The sequence below is a fragment of the Delphinapterus leucas genome, chromosome 8, assembly GCF_059928025.1.
Source record: "Delphinapterus leucas isolate spDelLeu-1000000601 "Yukka" chromosome 8, BTC_Dleu_Yukka2, whole genome shotgun sequence".
Classification (NCBI taxonomy): domain Eukaryota; kingdom Metazoa; phylum Chordata; class Mammalia; order Artiodactyla; family Monodontidae; genus Delphinapterus; species Delphinapterus leucas.
Genome location: NC_143136.1, coordinates 2,262,345 through 2,275,099, shown reverse-complemented (window position 1 = coordinate 2,275,099; position 12,755 = coordinate 2,262,345). Strand labels below are relative to the sequence as shown.

The 12,755-nt window shown below is 53.9% G+C and overlaps 1 protein-coding gene across 3 annotated transcripts in view; it reads right to left on the bottom strand.

The window, feature by feature from the left end:
• HDAC4 (histone deacetylase 4) overlaps window positions 1–12,755 on the bottom strand; it is a 284,717-nt gene that overhangs the window by 81,550 nt on the left and 190,412 nt on the right. For all 3 annotated transcript variants that reach the window (XM_089916114.1, XM_089916117.1, XM_089916115.1), the window contains exons 6-7: window positions 6,812–6,932; window positions 735–856 (exon numbers count right to left, since the gene is read on the bottom strand). In XM_089916114.1, the coding sequence (XP_089772240.1) occupies window positions 735–856; window positions 6,812–6,932 (243 nt within the window). The remainder of the gene's footprint in view (window positions 1–734; window positions 857–6,811; window positions 6,933–12,755) is intronic.

The window sequence follows — 12,755 nt, the reverse complement described above, 5'->3', positions numbered from 1 at the left end:
CTGCCCCCCACACCTGTGCTAGGGTCAAGTCCACGGAGGCTGAGCTGAACTCCCCCTCCCTTCACCTCCGGCTCCCATTCAGGCTTTGCTACACCACGTGCTCTCCGGGGCGCAGCTCTGCCCCCTGAGAGGCCCCACGTCTTCTGTCCTTAGGACAGAGCGGCAGGGGAGCCTCAGGCCCTGCTCCCAATACCTCATCCCCAGGGTGAAGAAGCTGCTTTAGAGGGTTTCTGTCCAGAATGGACCAAAATCCTTCGGAGGAAACAAAATTCGTCTTCATGAAGAAAAAGCTGTGTCACACATTCCCATTCCGTGAAGCAGGCGCCCGGCATCTCCCACGCGGCCCTGCGGCCGTGGGCTCCACCTGCCACCTCTGAGACCAGGGCAGCTGGCCCTCCGCAGCCCAGGCCCTCACTTCTCGGGGGCAAAGCTTCCGGAAACACCTCTCCTCCGGCCCCTGGCCTTCTGGCCGCCCTAACGCACGGCCCACGGCCCGTCTGGTTTTTCTTAAAAGGCGTTGCCACTTAAACCGCCACCGCTAGGAGAAAATCCAAGCGCCCTGGGAGCCCTGCTTGTGTCTGACACGCTTATCCTTCTGGTCCGTGAGGGAACTGCTGACGTAACCTGAGACGCGCACCTGAGGGGCCTCCCAGGACACGGTGAGCTCCCTCCTCGTACAGGTTTCCCTCCCCGCCTGGGACCCCCTCCCCGCCCGCTGCAGCCCCTGCACCGACCTGTCTTTCTGAGAGGAAAGTCATCTTTGGCGTCGTACATGCCCAGGACCGGGTGGCTGTAGGAGACCGACGCCCCGCTCTGGGGCGGGGAGCTCTGGTCCAGGGAGCTGTGCTGCGTCTTCCTGCAGAGAACGGGCAGGACAGAGGCTTAGTGACCCGCATGCACGGGCACACATGGCCGTGCAGAGGGAGCGCGCACGGGAGCCCTGCACAGGTCCCCACGACGCCGGTCCTTCCTCTGACGCGCCAGCCCAGCTCGCAGCCGGCCTCCTCTCTGGGGCAAGACTGAAACGACACAAAACCAACACTGAACAAGCGAACAGACGCCGACCGCAGCCTCCCCTGCCGGGCCCTCGGCGCCGGGGACAGCAGGCCGGCACGACCGCATGCCCGTGGTCCCGGTGCCTGGGCTCTGCACAGCCTCTTCCTCTCGGGTGTCTCCTGACCGGGTCTGTTCTCAGGCTGGCGGGGGTGGGGGGTGGGGGTTGTCACCACTGGCCACAGAGGGGACGGTCCTCAGGACACAGGGAACAGAGGGAGACAGGTGGGCTCCAGGTGCAAGGGACACAGATGTGCCGGACGCAGCTGAGACCTGGCGGGGGACTTCGGGGACAGTGCTGGTGACGTCCGGTTCTTGAGGGCAGGAGCCACGTGGGGACTTCCCTTTAGCAGAAGTGCCTTCACGGGGACGGTGGCCCCAGCCATCTCCCCTTCCTTGGGGAGGGAGGGGTTGGCAGCAACACCTCTGCCCTGGGAGCTGATTCATGAAATTTACTTGCTTTATGAGGAGCCGGGCACAACGCAAAATCCTTGAAATGGCTGGACAGGGGCGGCCGCCAGGAGGAGGCTGAATGTGGGGATCAGACCTCGGGAAGAGGAGGGTGCCGGCCGCGCCTGACCGTCAGCAAACGTTCTGGGGGTGCGGCTGCCTCTGCTCGGCCTCACTGGAGGCTCAGAAGGTGTAATGAATTCTGTGAGTCTTTAAACCGTGTAATCTGCTTAATGACTTGAAACGAATTTGCCAACTTACTTATGTGGAATTTGTTAGACTATTTATTTGAATACACAGTACTCCACATGTACGCACCTGGTGTTATTTGAATTAAGAATGTGAGCACTTAAATGCTTACAGGTGAATATTCAAATATTTGAGAGCAAACCGGTGCAGAGAACGTGGTGATCACGGAGCCCAATCCCAGGATCCCAGCTGGCAGCATCATGGGAAGCGCCCAGAGAGCCCCGGAGAACCGCCCTGCCAGGCTGCGCACCCCCTCTGCCCAGGGCACAGCACCTCCCAATCGGGACGCATGTCAAGGGGGCCAGGGCCGGGGATCCAGGCCGGACCGGCCACCCTCATGCTGGCTGTGCCCTCTTCGTGTCGTGCCGCCAGGCCTCACCTAGGGGGGCCACCCTTGCACAACCCCATTAGAGGTCTGAGGGCAACTCTCTCTGCATCTAACATCTTCAGGCCGCATCCTCCAGGGAGCATGGCCTTGGCCGGTTCCAAACCTCTCCTTCAGTGCCAAGTTCTAACCTGGGAAAGAGTTCACTTTCTCCTTCATAAGAAACATGGAAAGGCCTGTGTGTGTATTACATGATTTAAAAAAATAGACAATTATGATTAATAAAATATTATAGGTAATAATAACTCTTACAGTTATACTTCAATAGTAGAGTTTGTTTGTAATTAAGCCAAAAGTAGGAGGAGCTATTTGTTTAAGATCTAATAGATTTTCTCTTCTGATTTGATCTCTTGAATTGCTGTCAGTATTCAAATCCTCACTTTCTTGCCCAGCCTTAAAATGAGCTGGAACAGGAGGCAGCTGGCATGAATCTGCCCGTGTGCTGGCCTGAGAGCTCTCAGCAGACCTGCTCTGCGTCGCCCAAGAGAGTGTGGCCCAGAGTAGGCAGCCGCACTGATCCAGCTGGTACCAGCGCGGATGGATCCAGACATCAAGAGGGACGCATGTCACGCACAGCAGCCTGGCTTCCCCAAACCGCGCAAAACCGAGGGAAACCAACGCATCACTAGATGCCCCGCGCTCAGGGCTCCCAAGGAAAACACAGGCCACCTGCTCTCTGGGGGTGGGGGGGGGCATCCGTCCCTCATCACACAGCCCAGGGCTCACACCCGCCCCCAGCAAGCAAGAGTCTGGACGTGTGAGCCAACGCCCAGTCCTGTCCCTGGCTGCATGCACACTTACTTACACACACACACACACACACACACACACCCTTGTACCCCGGGGGCAGAACCTGAATTGCCGCTCTTGTGTCTAACTCAGCCCCAACCAGAATCGTCTTTCAGGTTTTCAACCCTTCATTCCCGCCAGGAGAGGAAGCAGCCAGGGTGTGTCTCTGCTGTGACCCTGGCTGATGGGAGGGGCACCTTGTCTTAAAGACAATCCTCCCTGATGAAGATGGAAAAACAAATATGCCTTGTTTTCTTTCTAAACGTTCCTCTGATTGTAATACAGAATAAAGCTAAACACAAATTCGGCCATTTCAATTCTATCGACCATTGGCCTTTCCTATTACCTCAGATTTACGCAGGTGATTTAAAATAAATACAACTTGTAATCACTCACACCAGCACTGTCCAAAGGACGTAACACCAGCTACAATTAAAAATTCAATTTAAATGCAATTTAAAATTCTCTCACAGACATGTGCACACGAGCAAAAAGGAAGCAGTGAAATCAACGCCAGTGTTCTCCTTAACCCAGTTTATCCCAAATCCTATCATTCCAACACATGATCAATCTAAAAAGTATTAAGGAAATAGTCCCCGTTCTTTTTTCCCACGAGGCTCTGAGATCCGGCGTGTCTGACATTCACAACTTGTCTCAATCTGAACAGCTCGCTTCAACGCCCTGGAGCCCACGTGGCTGGTGGCTGCCACAAGGACAGCCACCACAGTCTCGTACGATGAGCTTAAAGCTGGGGGTTTTCACACGTGTGCACCGTGGAACCACCACGCCAGTAACAATACAGAGCAGCGCCACCTTCACAGAAGGCCCACTGCCCTCTGGCAAGGGATCTCCACCCCCAGCCCCTGCCGCCTGGCTTCCTGTCACTACAGCTCAGCTGTGCTGACCCTAGAACTGCTGGCAAAGGCATCGCAAGGCACAGACTCTGTGTCTTCGACCAAGCTTAACGTTTCTAGGTGTTGGCGGGCAGCCCTGGGCCTCGCTGAGCAGCAGACCAGGGAGTGGGTGCCCCTGTGTTTCACCACTCACCTGCTGGCGGGCACTCAGCTGCTTCCATTCTCTGGCGATAATGAATAAAGCTGCTATGACCATGGGGACACGAGTCTTTGCCCAGATGGAAGACTTTACTTCTCTTGGAGAAACACCTAGGAGCGTGGCCAGGTCATGGGGTGGGAGTATGTTTACCTTCATAGGAAACTGCCCCGGTGGCTGTGCCACTTCAATCCCCACTGGCCACGTGTAGGGGTCCAGGGCCTCCACGCTTTGGCCAACACTGGGTTTGTTCAATTTCAAACCCACTGGGCGTGAGGGGGCATCTTGCTGTGCACTGCATTTCCTGGATGACTCACCATCTTTTCATGTGCTTACTGACCATTTGCATCTTTATTTTGTGAGGTATGGGGTCACGTCTTTTGCCCATACTTTTTCAGGAGGTTGCCTGTTTTTTTGTTATTGAGTTGTAGGAGCTCTTTATATGTTTTGGATCAAGTGCTCTGTCAGATACATGCATTGCGAATATTTTCTTCCTGCCTGCGCCCTGCCTTTTTATTTTCTTAAGGGTGGCTTTCAAAGAGTGAAAGTTTTACATTTTGATTAAGTTTATGTTTTTTGGTTTATGGTTGAAGATTTTAGTGTTTTAAGAAGTCTTTGCCTACCTCTTCCCCAAGGTCATGAAAACTTTTTCCTATGTTTCCTTCTGGAAGTTTTAACAACTTAGCTTTTACGTTCAGGTCCATGACACTTAAGCTGACTGTCATGTGTGGCACGAAGCCAGGGTCAAGGTTCTTCCCCTATCAAGACTGGTTTTTTGCTGGATTGGTTTTCCAGCAAAGTTTTGCCTTCATGCAGCAAGTGAATGTGGTCCATGATCTGGTTTGGTTTTGGGTGACAAAACGAGAAAGGTGCCAAACCCAATGCAAACAAACCCATCCCCGGCTGACTCCGCTGAGACGAGTCCTTCCCCACTGCAGCCTGCACGGCCCAGTCCCCCGGGGAAGAGGGAGCTCCCCACCAAACGCTGGACCCGGGCAAGCAAGCCTCCGCCAGGTCTCAGCCGCCCTGCTCACCAGGGAGCGCGTGTCAGCCCCTTCTGGCACCCTGCCCCCATGCCTAGCCACCCTGCATGCCCCCACCTGCCCCCCTCGGCTCCCAGGTGCTCCTTGCTGACCCCTCCTCCCCAAAGCCCTTTCTCCCTTCCAACCTCTTGGCACGTGCAGCTCTGTGGAGACCACCCCTCCCCGGCAGCCGCCAGCACTTTCCTATCCTGCGGGCTCCGTCCTCCCCGTCATGTACAAGCACATCATCACGGCCTCTACTCCTGCCACAGCCTGAACACCTCGCCCCACCACTCACAGGGTGTCCTGGCACTGGCTGCCCCGATCTCTTCACGTCACTGTGGCCACTGTCTGAAGACCCCAGTGTGGTCAACCATGACCTCTGCTCTCACCCCCCCAACCTCCTTTGGGCCCACAGCGCTCTTACCGCTGCTCCCGAAGCCTCCCAGCTGGTCTCGCCTCCCCAGGGTAGGCCCTCTCCTGAAACGGCTCCTGACACTTCCCGACCCTCGGATCCCATCCCCTCCCCCATGGAGGATCTAGGAGCACCTCCTCACCCCTGCCCTACCGGCTACTGCTGGGCGGTCCCCACGTCCTCACCCGCCTGCCCACCCGGCTTCTCCTCCCTCCCTACCTAACCCGCTTCGCTGCAGGGCATCTGCCCGGCAACCTCCCCCAAAAGGGGAAATGGAGCTTTCCCACTACAACACCCAGGGGGCTGTCACTAGCGGGGGAGACCACGGATCGGTGCCACCACATCGTGGGGTCCCCAGGTGTGCTGCCCCAGAACTCTCCATCGCTCCGGGGCACATGGCTGCTGTGTATGGCTTTTCGGGGACCACCGCTGCCGTCTCTGCTCTGGGCGAGTCGTGCCACTGGCTGAACGGCATGAACGACAGCCTGCTCGTGTGAGTGCGGCCTGAGGGGCTGCAGACACTCAGAGCAGAGATGGCCTCGGAACAGAAATGCCTTTCATGTTATACCACGATAGCCAGCGTCATCTACTGAAACAAATGGGTTCATTCCAGTGGGATCTGGCGGTGTTTTAGCAGAACTGCTGCCCATCTGGGGGCTCCAGAAGAGCTACATTCTCCCCCAATGAATTAACGATGATCACATTTTCATTTATGAAAACTGCCCTGTGAGGTTTCTTCTAGAACAGAAAAAAGCCCTTGAAAAGTTGTAGAAAAGTATAGTCAAAGCGAAAATCTGAGGCACCTTTGACCATGGTTTAAAGCCACAAAACTTTGTCACTCCGCTTCCAACTCGGCATGTGTCAACTACCAGCCCTGCTGAGCCGCGCACAGGCCCAGAGGAAAGGCCCCCGGCACACGCGCATCCTCGCCACAAAGTGAAAGACCTCTTTGGCTTTCAGTTCTGAGCACGAACAAGGCACTTTGTGGTCTCTGTCCATTAAGCGGGCCCTGGGAGAGGGTTCTTAGTATAAAAACAATGAAAAGACCACAGGTGCTTTTGACTTGCCTGGGAATCAATAACACACCGGGTAGAAATTCGGGAGGTGCCTATGGACGATTTAGACCAGAGTTCCTTTTTAAGCGGTTCTTTCTGTGGCCAAAGAACTGCGTGAGAAGCCAAGAATAATGGTTAGGCACTGGCCCCACGAACGTCTCTTTAAGGTTTGTTTAAAGACAGACCCCCTCTGCACCTGGACGACGCTGGTCTGACCACATGTGCTGCTGGCTCAAGGAGTTTCTAATTCCACGCCCTCCAGGGTGAAGAACTGAGCACCACTCCGGTCTACCCCCAGACCCCGTGCACCCGGGCGCAGGGGAGACCCGGCCCCTCCACTTACCCATACCAGTAGCGAGGGTCACTGGACATGCAGTGGTTCAGGTTCCGGTGGGCCAGCGCCTTCTTTTTATTGAGGACAAACTCCTGTAGCTTCATCTTCACTTCTGTGCTGGCCACAGCACCTGGCGCGGGAGAAAGCAGAGGCGGGTGATTCGAGGCTCTGCCCCAGGGGACCCTGAACCACGTGCCAGGAAAGGCAGGACAGGGATGGAGAGGGTGGGATTCCCATTCAGGACGCTGCCAACGCCAGAGAGCATCTCAAGGAAAAGAGACAGACAGGAGGGCTTGAAGGAAGAGATCTTCTTCCCAGGAGTATTTTACGTAATTGCATCCTATTTAAAATGCAGCACAAAGTTCTATTGTAACCTAACACGAACCCACTGCTGAAGGGAGTTCTAATACTCTTACATAGAAGGAGGTCCTGAATTAGGCAGAGCAGCAGGGTGGTTTCTTTCTCGCTGCAGCAAGAAGGAACAGAGCCTCAGAGAAAAGGTGCCTGTGACCCGTGTGACAGGGATGAGGCGTGCCTCCCGGGACCTGGGCAGAGGGCAGGGGCAGGGCAGCTGGGGCCCTTTCCAGCCCTGTCAGGGGATGTTCCTGCTCTTTCCAGCCTACAGCCACCTACTGAGACAAAGCGCATTTCACCAAGTCAGACTAAAGCTGAAATCTTGGGTTCTGTGTTTTTTTTCTGGTGGTCGTAGCGGTTGTTCACAGCCCCATTAGAGAAAACTGGCCAATTTGAGAAACAGACACACACAACTAAAGTCCAAGCCCACCACGCTGACTCAAGGTCTGCCGGCACCTCATCTGTTTTCCTCAGAGCTGCAATCAGACTCCAGGGCACCTCGGACCCATTCTTCCATTAGAGACGGTGGTGAGTGTTTTCCCTGTTGTCACACAGAATTCAAACAGCATTTGTAATGGCGGGAAAACGCTTCACGAGGTGAGCGGTGCAGAGCTTACAAAACCCTTTCCCAACCGGGAGACATTTTTAGACATTTCCTTTTGTTGTTCTTGTTAGAAACCATGTGGTGTCAACATTTATAAGTAAGTATCATCCCCCATGCTTAGGATTATGTCCTCTGAAGAGATGAGCAAAATGCCTACATCCAACAAAACGATATTAACAGCCCCTGAAGCACCTTCTAAGTTGTTTTCCAAAATGCCTCTATACATGACCACCAAGTGCAACCCCATTGGCCACAGACCAGGAGCAGGTACCCTGTGTCTCTATTAGTACTCAGGAGTACCACCAGACCCTGCGTCTCTATCAGTACTCAGGAGTACCACCTGACCCTTGTCTATCAGTACTCGGGAGTACCACCTGACCCACGTCTCTATCTCTAATAGTATTTGGGAGTACCACCTGACCCTTGTCTATCAGTACTCGGGAGTACCACCTGACCCACGTCTCTATCTCCAATAGTATTTGGGAGTACCACCTGACCCACGTCTCTAACTCTAATAGTATTTGGGAGTACCACCTGACCCTTGTCTATCAGTACTCGGGAGTACCACCTGACCCACGTCTCTATCTCTAATAGTATTTGCGAGTACCACCTGACCCTTGTCTATCAGTACTCGGGAGTACCACCTGACCCACGTCTCTAATAGTATTTGGGAGTACCACCTGACCCTTGTCTATCAGTACTCGGGAGTACTACTTGCTGCAAATGAGAAGACCGACTGGTTCCCTCTGCCAGGCCCTTGATAACCCCGGGGACGTACACTGGTTCTCCTCTCCAGTGATGCACCTTTACGTCCTTGGCTTGCTTTTCTTTCAGAGTCTTCCTGTCGCGTGTGTGGTGCTGCTGTGGGTCTGTGTGTACACTTTAAATGTGCAGCCTTTAGTGCGTGTGGCTTTTCTTCAGTAATACATTTACTGGCAGCCGCCACATGCTGGCACGGCGCATTTAAGCCTCACACTAATGCTATAAGCGCCACGTGGCCCGGGGGGGTGGGGGTGGTGCTGAGGGTGGACAGCGCCAGGTGAGGTTGTTCGGATGCTCGGTCTCACCAGCGTCCTGGCTCTCGGCTCTGCGTTCTGCTTGCACACGCAAGGTCTGTCCTGGTCTCTCACTTCCCTTTAAAATGTGGATTATATTCTGAAGCTGTGAGATAACAGAAAACAGTGGCCTCTGCCCTGGTCCAGGCACAAAAAGCTCCTAAAACGCTTGCAATTCCCTAAGGGATAAGAGCATGAGCAGCATCTCTTGTTCTCATGGGGCTCCTGGGTGGGGGATGGTCACCAGGAAGACCAAGCCTTGACGAGAAGCTTGGCATTCTCAGCTCCACCCTCACGCTCCAGAGTGGGGAGAGGGGCTGTAAGCGGAGTTAGTGATTGATGATACCCACGCGAGGAAGCCTCCACAAAACCCCAACCGCACGCAGCTCAGAGAGCTACCGGGTCGGTGAGCACATCTGCACTGGGAGGGGGACCCCGACCCCACGGAGACAGAGTCTCCTGTGCTTGGGACCCTCCCAGACCTCACCCTCGGTATCTCTTCATCTGGCCGTTCATTTCCTATGGGACTGAGTCCTGAACCTGCGAGATCTGATGCTTGCTCTGGGGAGGTAGTGTCAGAATTGAGTGAAACTGTAGGACACCCACCCGGTGTTGCAGAGAATTGCCTGTTATGGGGAAATCCTACACATGTCTGGTGACCAGAAGTGTCAGGAGTGAACTGCTCTGTGGGAGTGTGGTGTCTACGTAAGGCTAACGGAGAAACACGAGACGAGAGAGCTGCATTTTTCCCAGCGCTGGAAGGAAAAGACTTAAGTTTTTCCTAATTCAGATGTTCCAGTGCTTGTTTTTATGGCATCTGTTCTAGTTTATCCACTGTGATTTTCTTCCATTTCCTGGAAGCTTGAATTTGATCTTTTCACTGGTTTGGGAAACAATCAGCTTCATTTTATCCTTGTTTTTCTGGTGGTGGATTTTCATTCATTTAGTGGTTTTCTATTATTTTTTTTCACATTTCACTCTGATGTATGAAATGAATTTTGGTGTATAAGACTCTACAGATATTTTGAGAAATTGCTCATAAATTGTTAACATCATTAGAGAAATATCTTTCTTGTCACCTTTATCCAATTCCAAATATAACTGTTGTCATTCGCAAATTGAATTTCTGTCTGTCTATAAATAGGTCGGCATTAAAGGCAGCATCCCACTGTGGCCGTTTCATGATGGACTTCAGGGTCAGGCAGAACAAACCCCTCGGGAACAGGGTCCTCCACGCTGCAGAGGGACCTGAACTAGACCAGCCAGGGAAGCATCAGGAAAGTGCCCTAAACCGAGTCCAGAGCACATCTGGAAGGGTCCGTCGGGACACACGGGCTTTTGTCTCAGGCCTTCTCGGCATCCAAGGAGACAACTCATCATCTTTTGAGCAGGGAGGCTTGCCCGAGCTCCATGTGCTATGTGACGTTTGCGTGTGGGTGCACCAGGCAGTAGGCAGAGCAGCCCAGACCCAGCGTTACAGACCTGGCGACACCCAGCACGAAGGGCCACGGGAGTGGTGGTGGGAAGTGACTGGAGGTATAAACTCGCACCTCCGCTTCTGAGCAAGGCCCCTGGGTTCCCTCCAAATGCAGCCAGGGCTGGACTTGGACCGTCCTGAACACTTTCAGCCTGTCTGTCTCGTCTGAAAAATCACACTCAGGGAAACACTGAAATCTGTGTATAACGTGCCTGACACGCAGCCCCCTGGCATTCCTGACGGCCTCTCAGCCCCAGGCGGACACCTGACAAAATACGCAAAGTGTGGACCGTGTCACAACACAAAGTGCCCCCCAACCAGGGAATGGAGGGGGTGGTGTGGGAGGCAGGGGACAGGGGGCACAGAGGGCCCTTTACAGCAGGGAGTGGGCAAGGTAGGTTCAACCCCGCCAGGAAAGAAACGGGAGCCAGATGAGGGGCTTGGTGTCTGGCTCCAGTGCGCTGGCAGTGCGGGGACGGGGCAAGGTCAACGAGGTCAACACGACCCAGAGGGCCCGTCGGAGGAGCTGACCCTCAGGTCCTTCTGAAAGGACCGGAAGGAGTAAATGATGCAAAGCAGGACAAGAAGTAGGGTTCTCAGAGGGCAGGAGCCAGCAGGCTGGGGGTCAGCTGGCCCGACCTGCTCAGAAAGCCCCGTTGACGTGGATGCACCTTGCCCTGCAGAGCGAGCCACGCTGAGGAAGAGCTCACTCTCCCTGCTTTGGCCACACCCCAGGCTCACACCATGGGCCCCTGAGCTCCAAGAAGGGACAAGGACAGACGCCCAGTTCCAGCAGGGAGGGCACGCACACGATAAATGCAGAGACGGGCAAGGGCAGCTGCCCTGTCCGGTGGGACGCTAGCGCATCCCTGGTGGGGGCTGAGGTAACTCCAAGGCACCTGCTGGGCTGGGAGGTGGACAGTACCCTTGTCCCCTGAACCGCCTGCAGGGCCCTCACAGGAGGAGGTGTGCCTGAGGGGTCCCCGGGCGGTCACGGACACACGTGGCCCTCAGCCAGCTCTAGGGTGGGTGAGTGCACCTTGCCAGGCTCTTATGGAGTCAGAAGAAAACAAACCCATGTCCCCAAACCCCGACTTCCTTCCCCATAAAATGACCCAGAAGTTTCCTTGACAGGGAGAGAATTCCCAAAGGAAGATGCTGATTTTGATCCTCATCATTCTAGTTATATACCCATCTCTCAAAAGACTTCTTCACTTTAAATGAAAGTTCCAGCATCCACAAAACACCTTCAGTAAATGAATACCAAATGTTTCCATTTTTACTTAAAAAAATTAATTCCTGTTGATGATCATTTATTCATTTGACAGGCTTTACAGAGAACGTACTGTGTGCCAGCATTGAACCAGCCAGCGGGGCTGGAGGTAAATAAAACCCACGGGGAGTGATCAGAGGACTAGCCCTGGAGGAAGCCCAGGAAGGGAAGGGGGATCTGGGCGGGGCCCACCTGCTGGGGACAGAGACCCAGGGGCTCAGCGGCCCTGGAGGCCCTGCAGCATGTGACACCAGACCCGAGTGGGGACACATCTGCCAGGTTTGCGCCTCTGAGGAACGTGCGACTTCCCCAGCAAACGGGGCAAAGAACTTCTCTTGGGGTCCGGTGTTCCATCTTTTATCTCCACCCTTTTGAGCCATTTTTTAGATAAAGTGAACGACTTCCCTCAAGCAATGGCACCTTCTTCCCCAACAGGCTGTACCTGTAACTAACAGTGAAAAACACATAGTTGTATTAGTTCCAAACTGCCCAGAGGGCGAAGACTTGTCTTCCGTTGGATTTTTCCTTTCGATATGATTTAAAGACAGTGTATAATGGAGTCTTAAACACGGTTAATTTAAATAAAACTGATTGAAGATGAGTGTTCGTGCTGAACAAGATGAAAATTGCCATAAACTCTAAGAATTCACTGTTCTACCAAATCAATAGCATTAATTGGTATCAATAAGTACAAGAAGGGGCTTCCCTGGTGGCGCAGTGGTTGAGAGTCCGCCTGCCGATGCAGGGGACGCGGGTTTGTGCCCCTGGTCCGGGAAGATCCCACGTGCCACGGAGCGGCTGGGCCCGTGAGCCATGGCCACTGAGCCTGCGCGTCCGGAGCCTGTGCTCCACAACTGGAGAGGCCACAACAGTGAGAGGCCCGTGTACCGCAAAAAAAAAAAAAAAAAAAAAAAAAAAAGTACAAGAAAGCTGCAGAATTACTTAAAAGTACAGTAAATGTTAAGTGTAGCAAAACTTTTGATTAAATATTCAAAAAGAAATTCATTTTTAAAAAAACCCAAGAAACTAAACAACGGAAGCTCTGCACTGCCTTTTCAAACGCTTACGAAGTGGAGATGCTGAACGCCACGTGCGCGCTCCCTGCCCCACGCTCCGTAAGCTGCACAAACAAGACTCTCGTTCATCGGTGAGGCCCCACGCGCTCAGGAGCCCAAGCGGCGTCCAGCGCG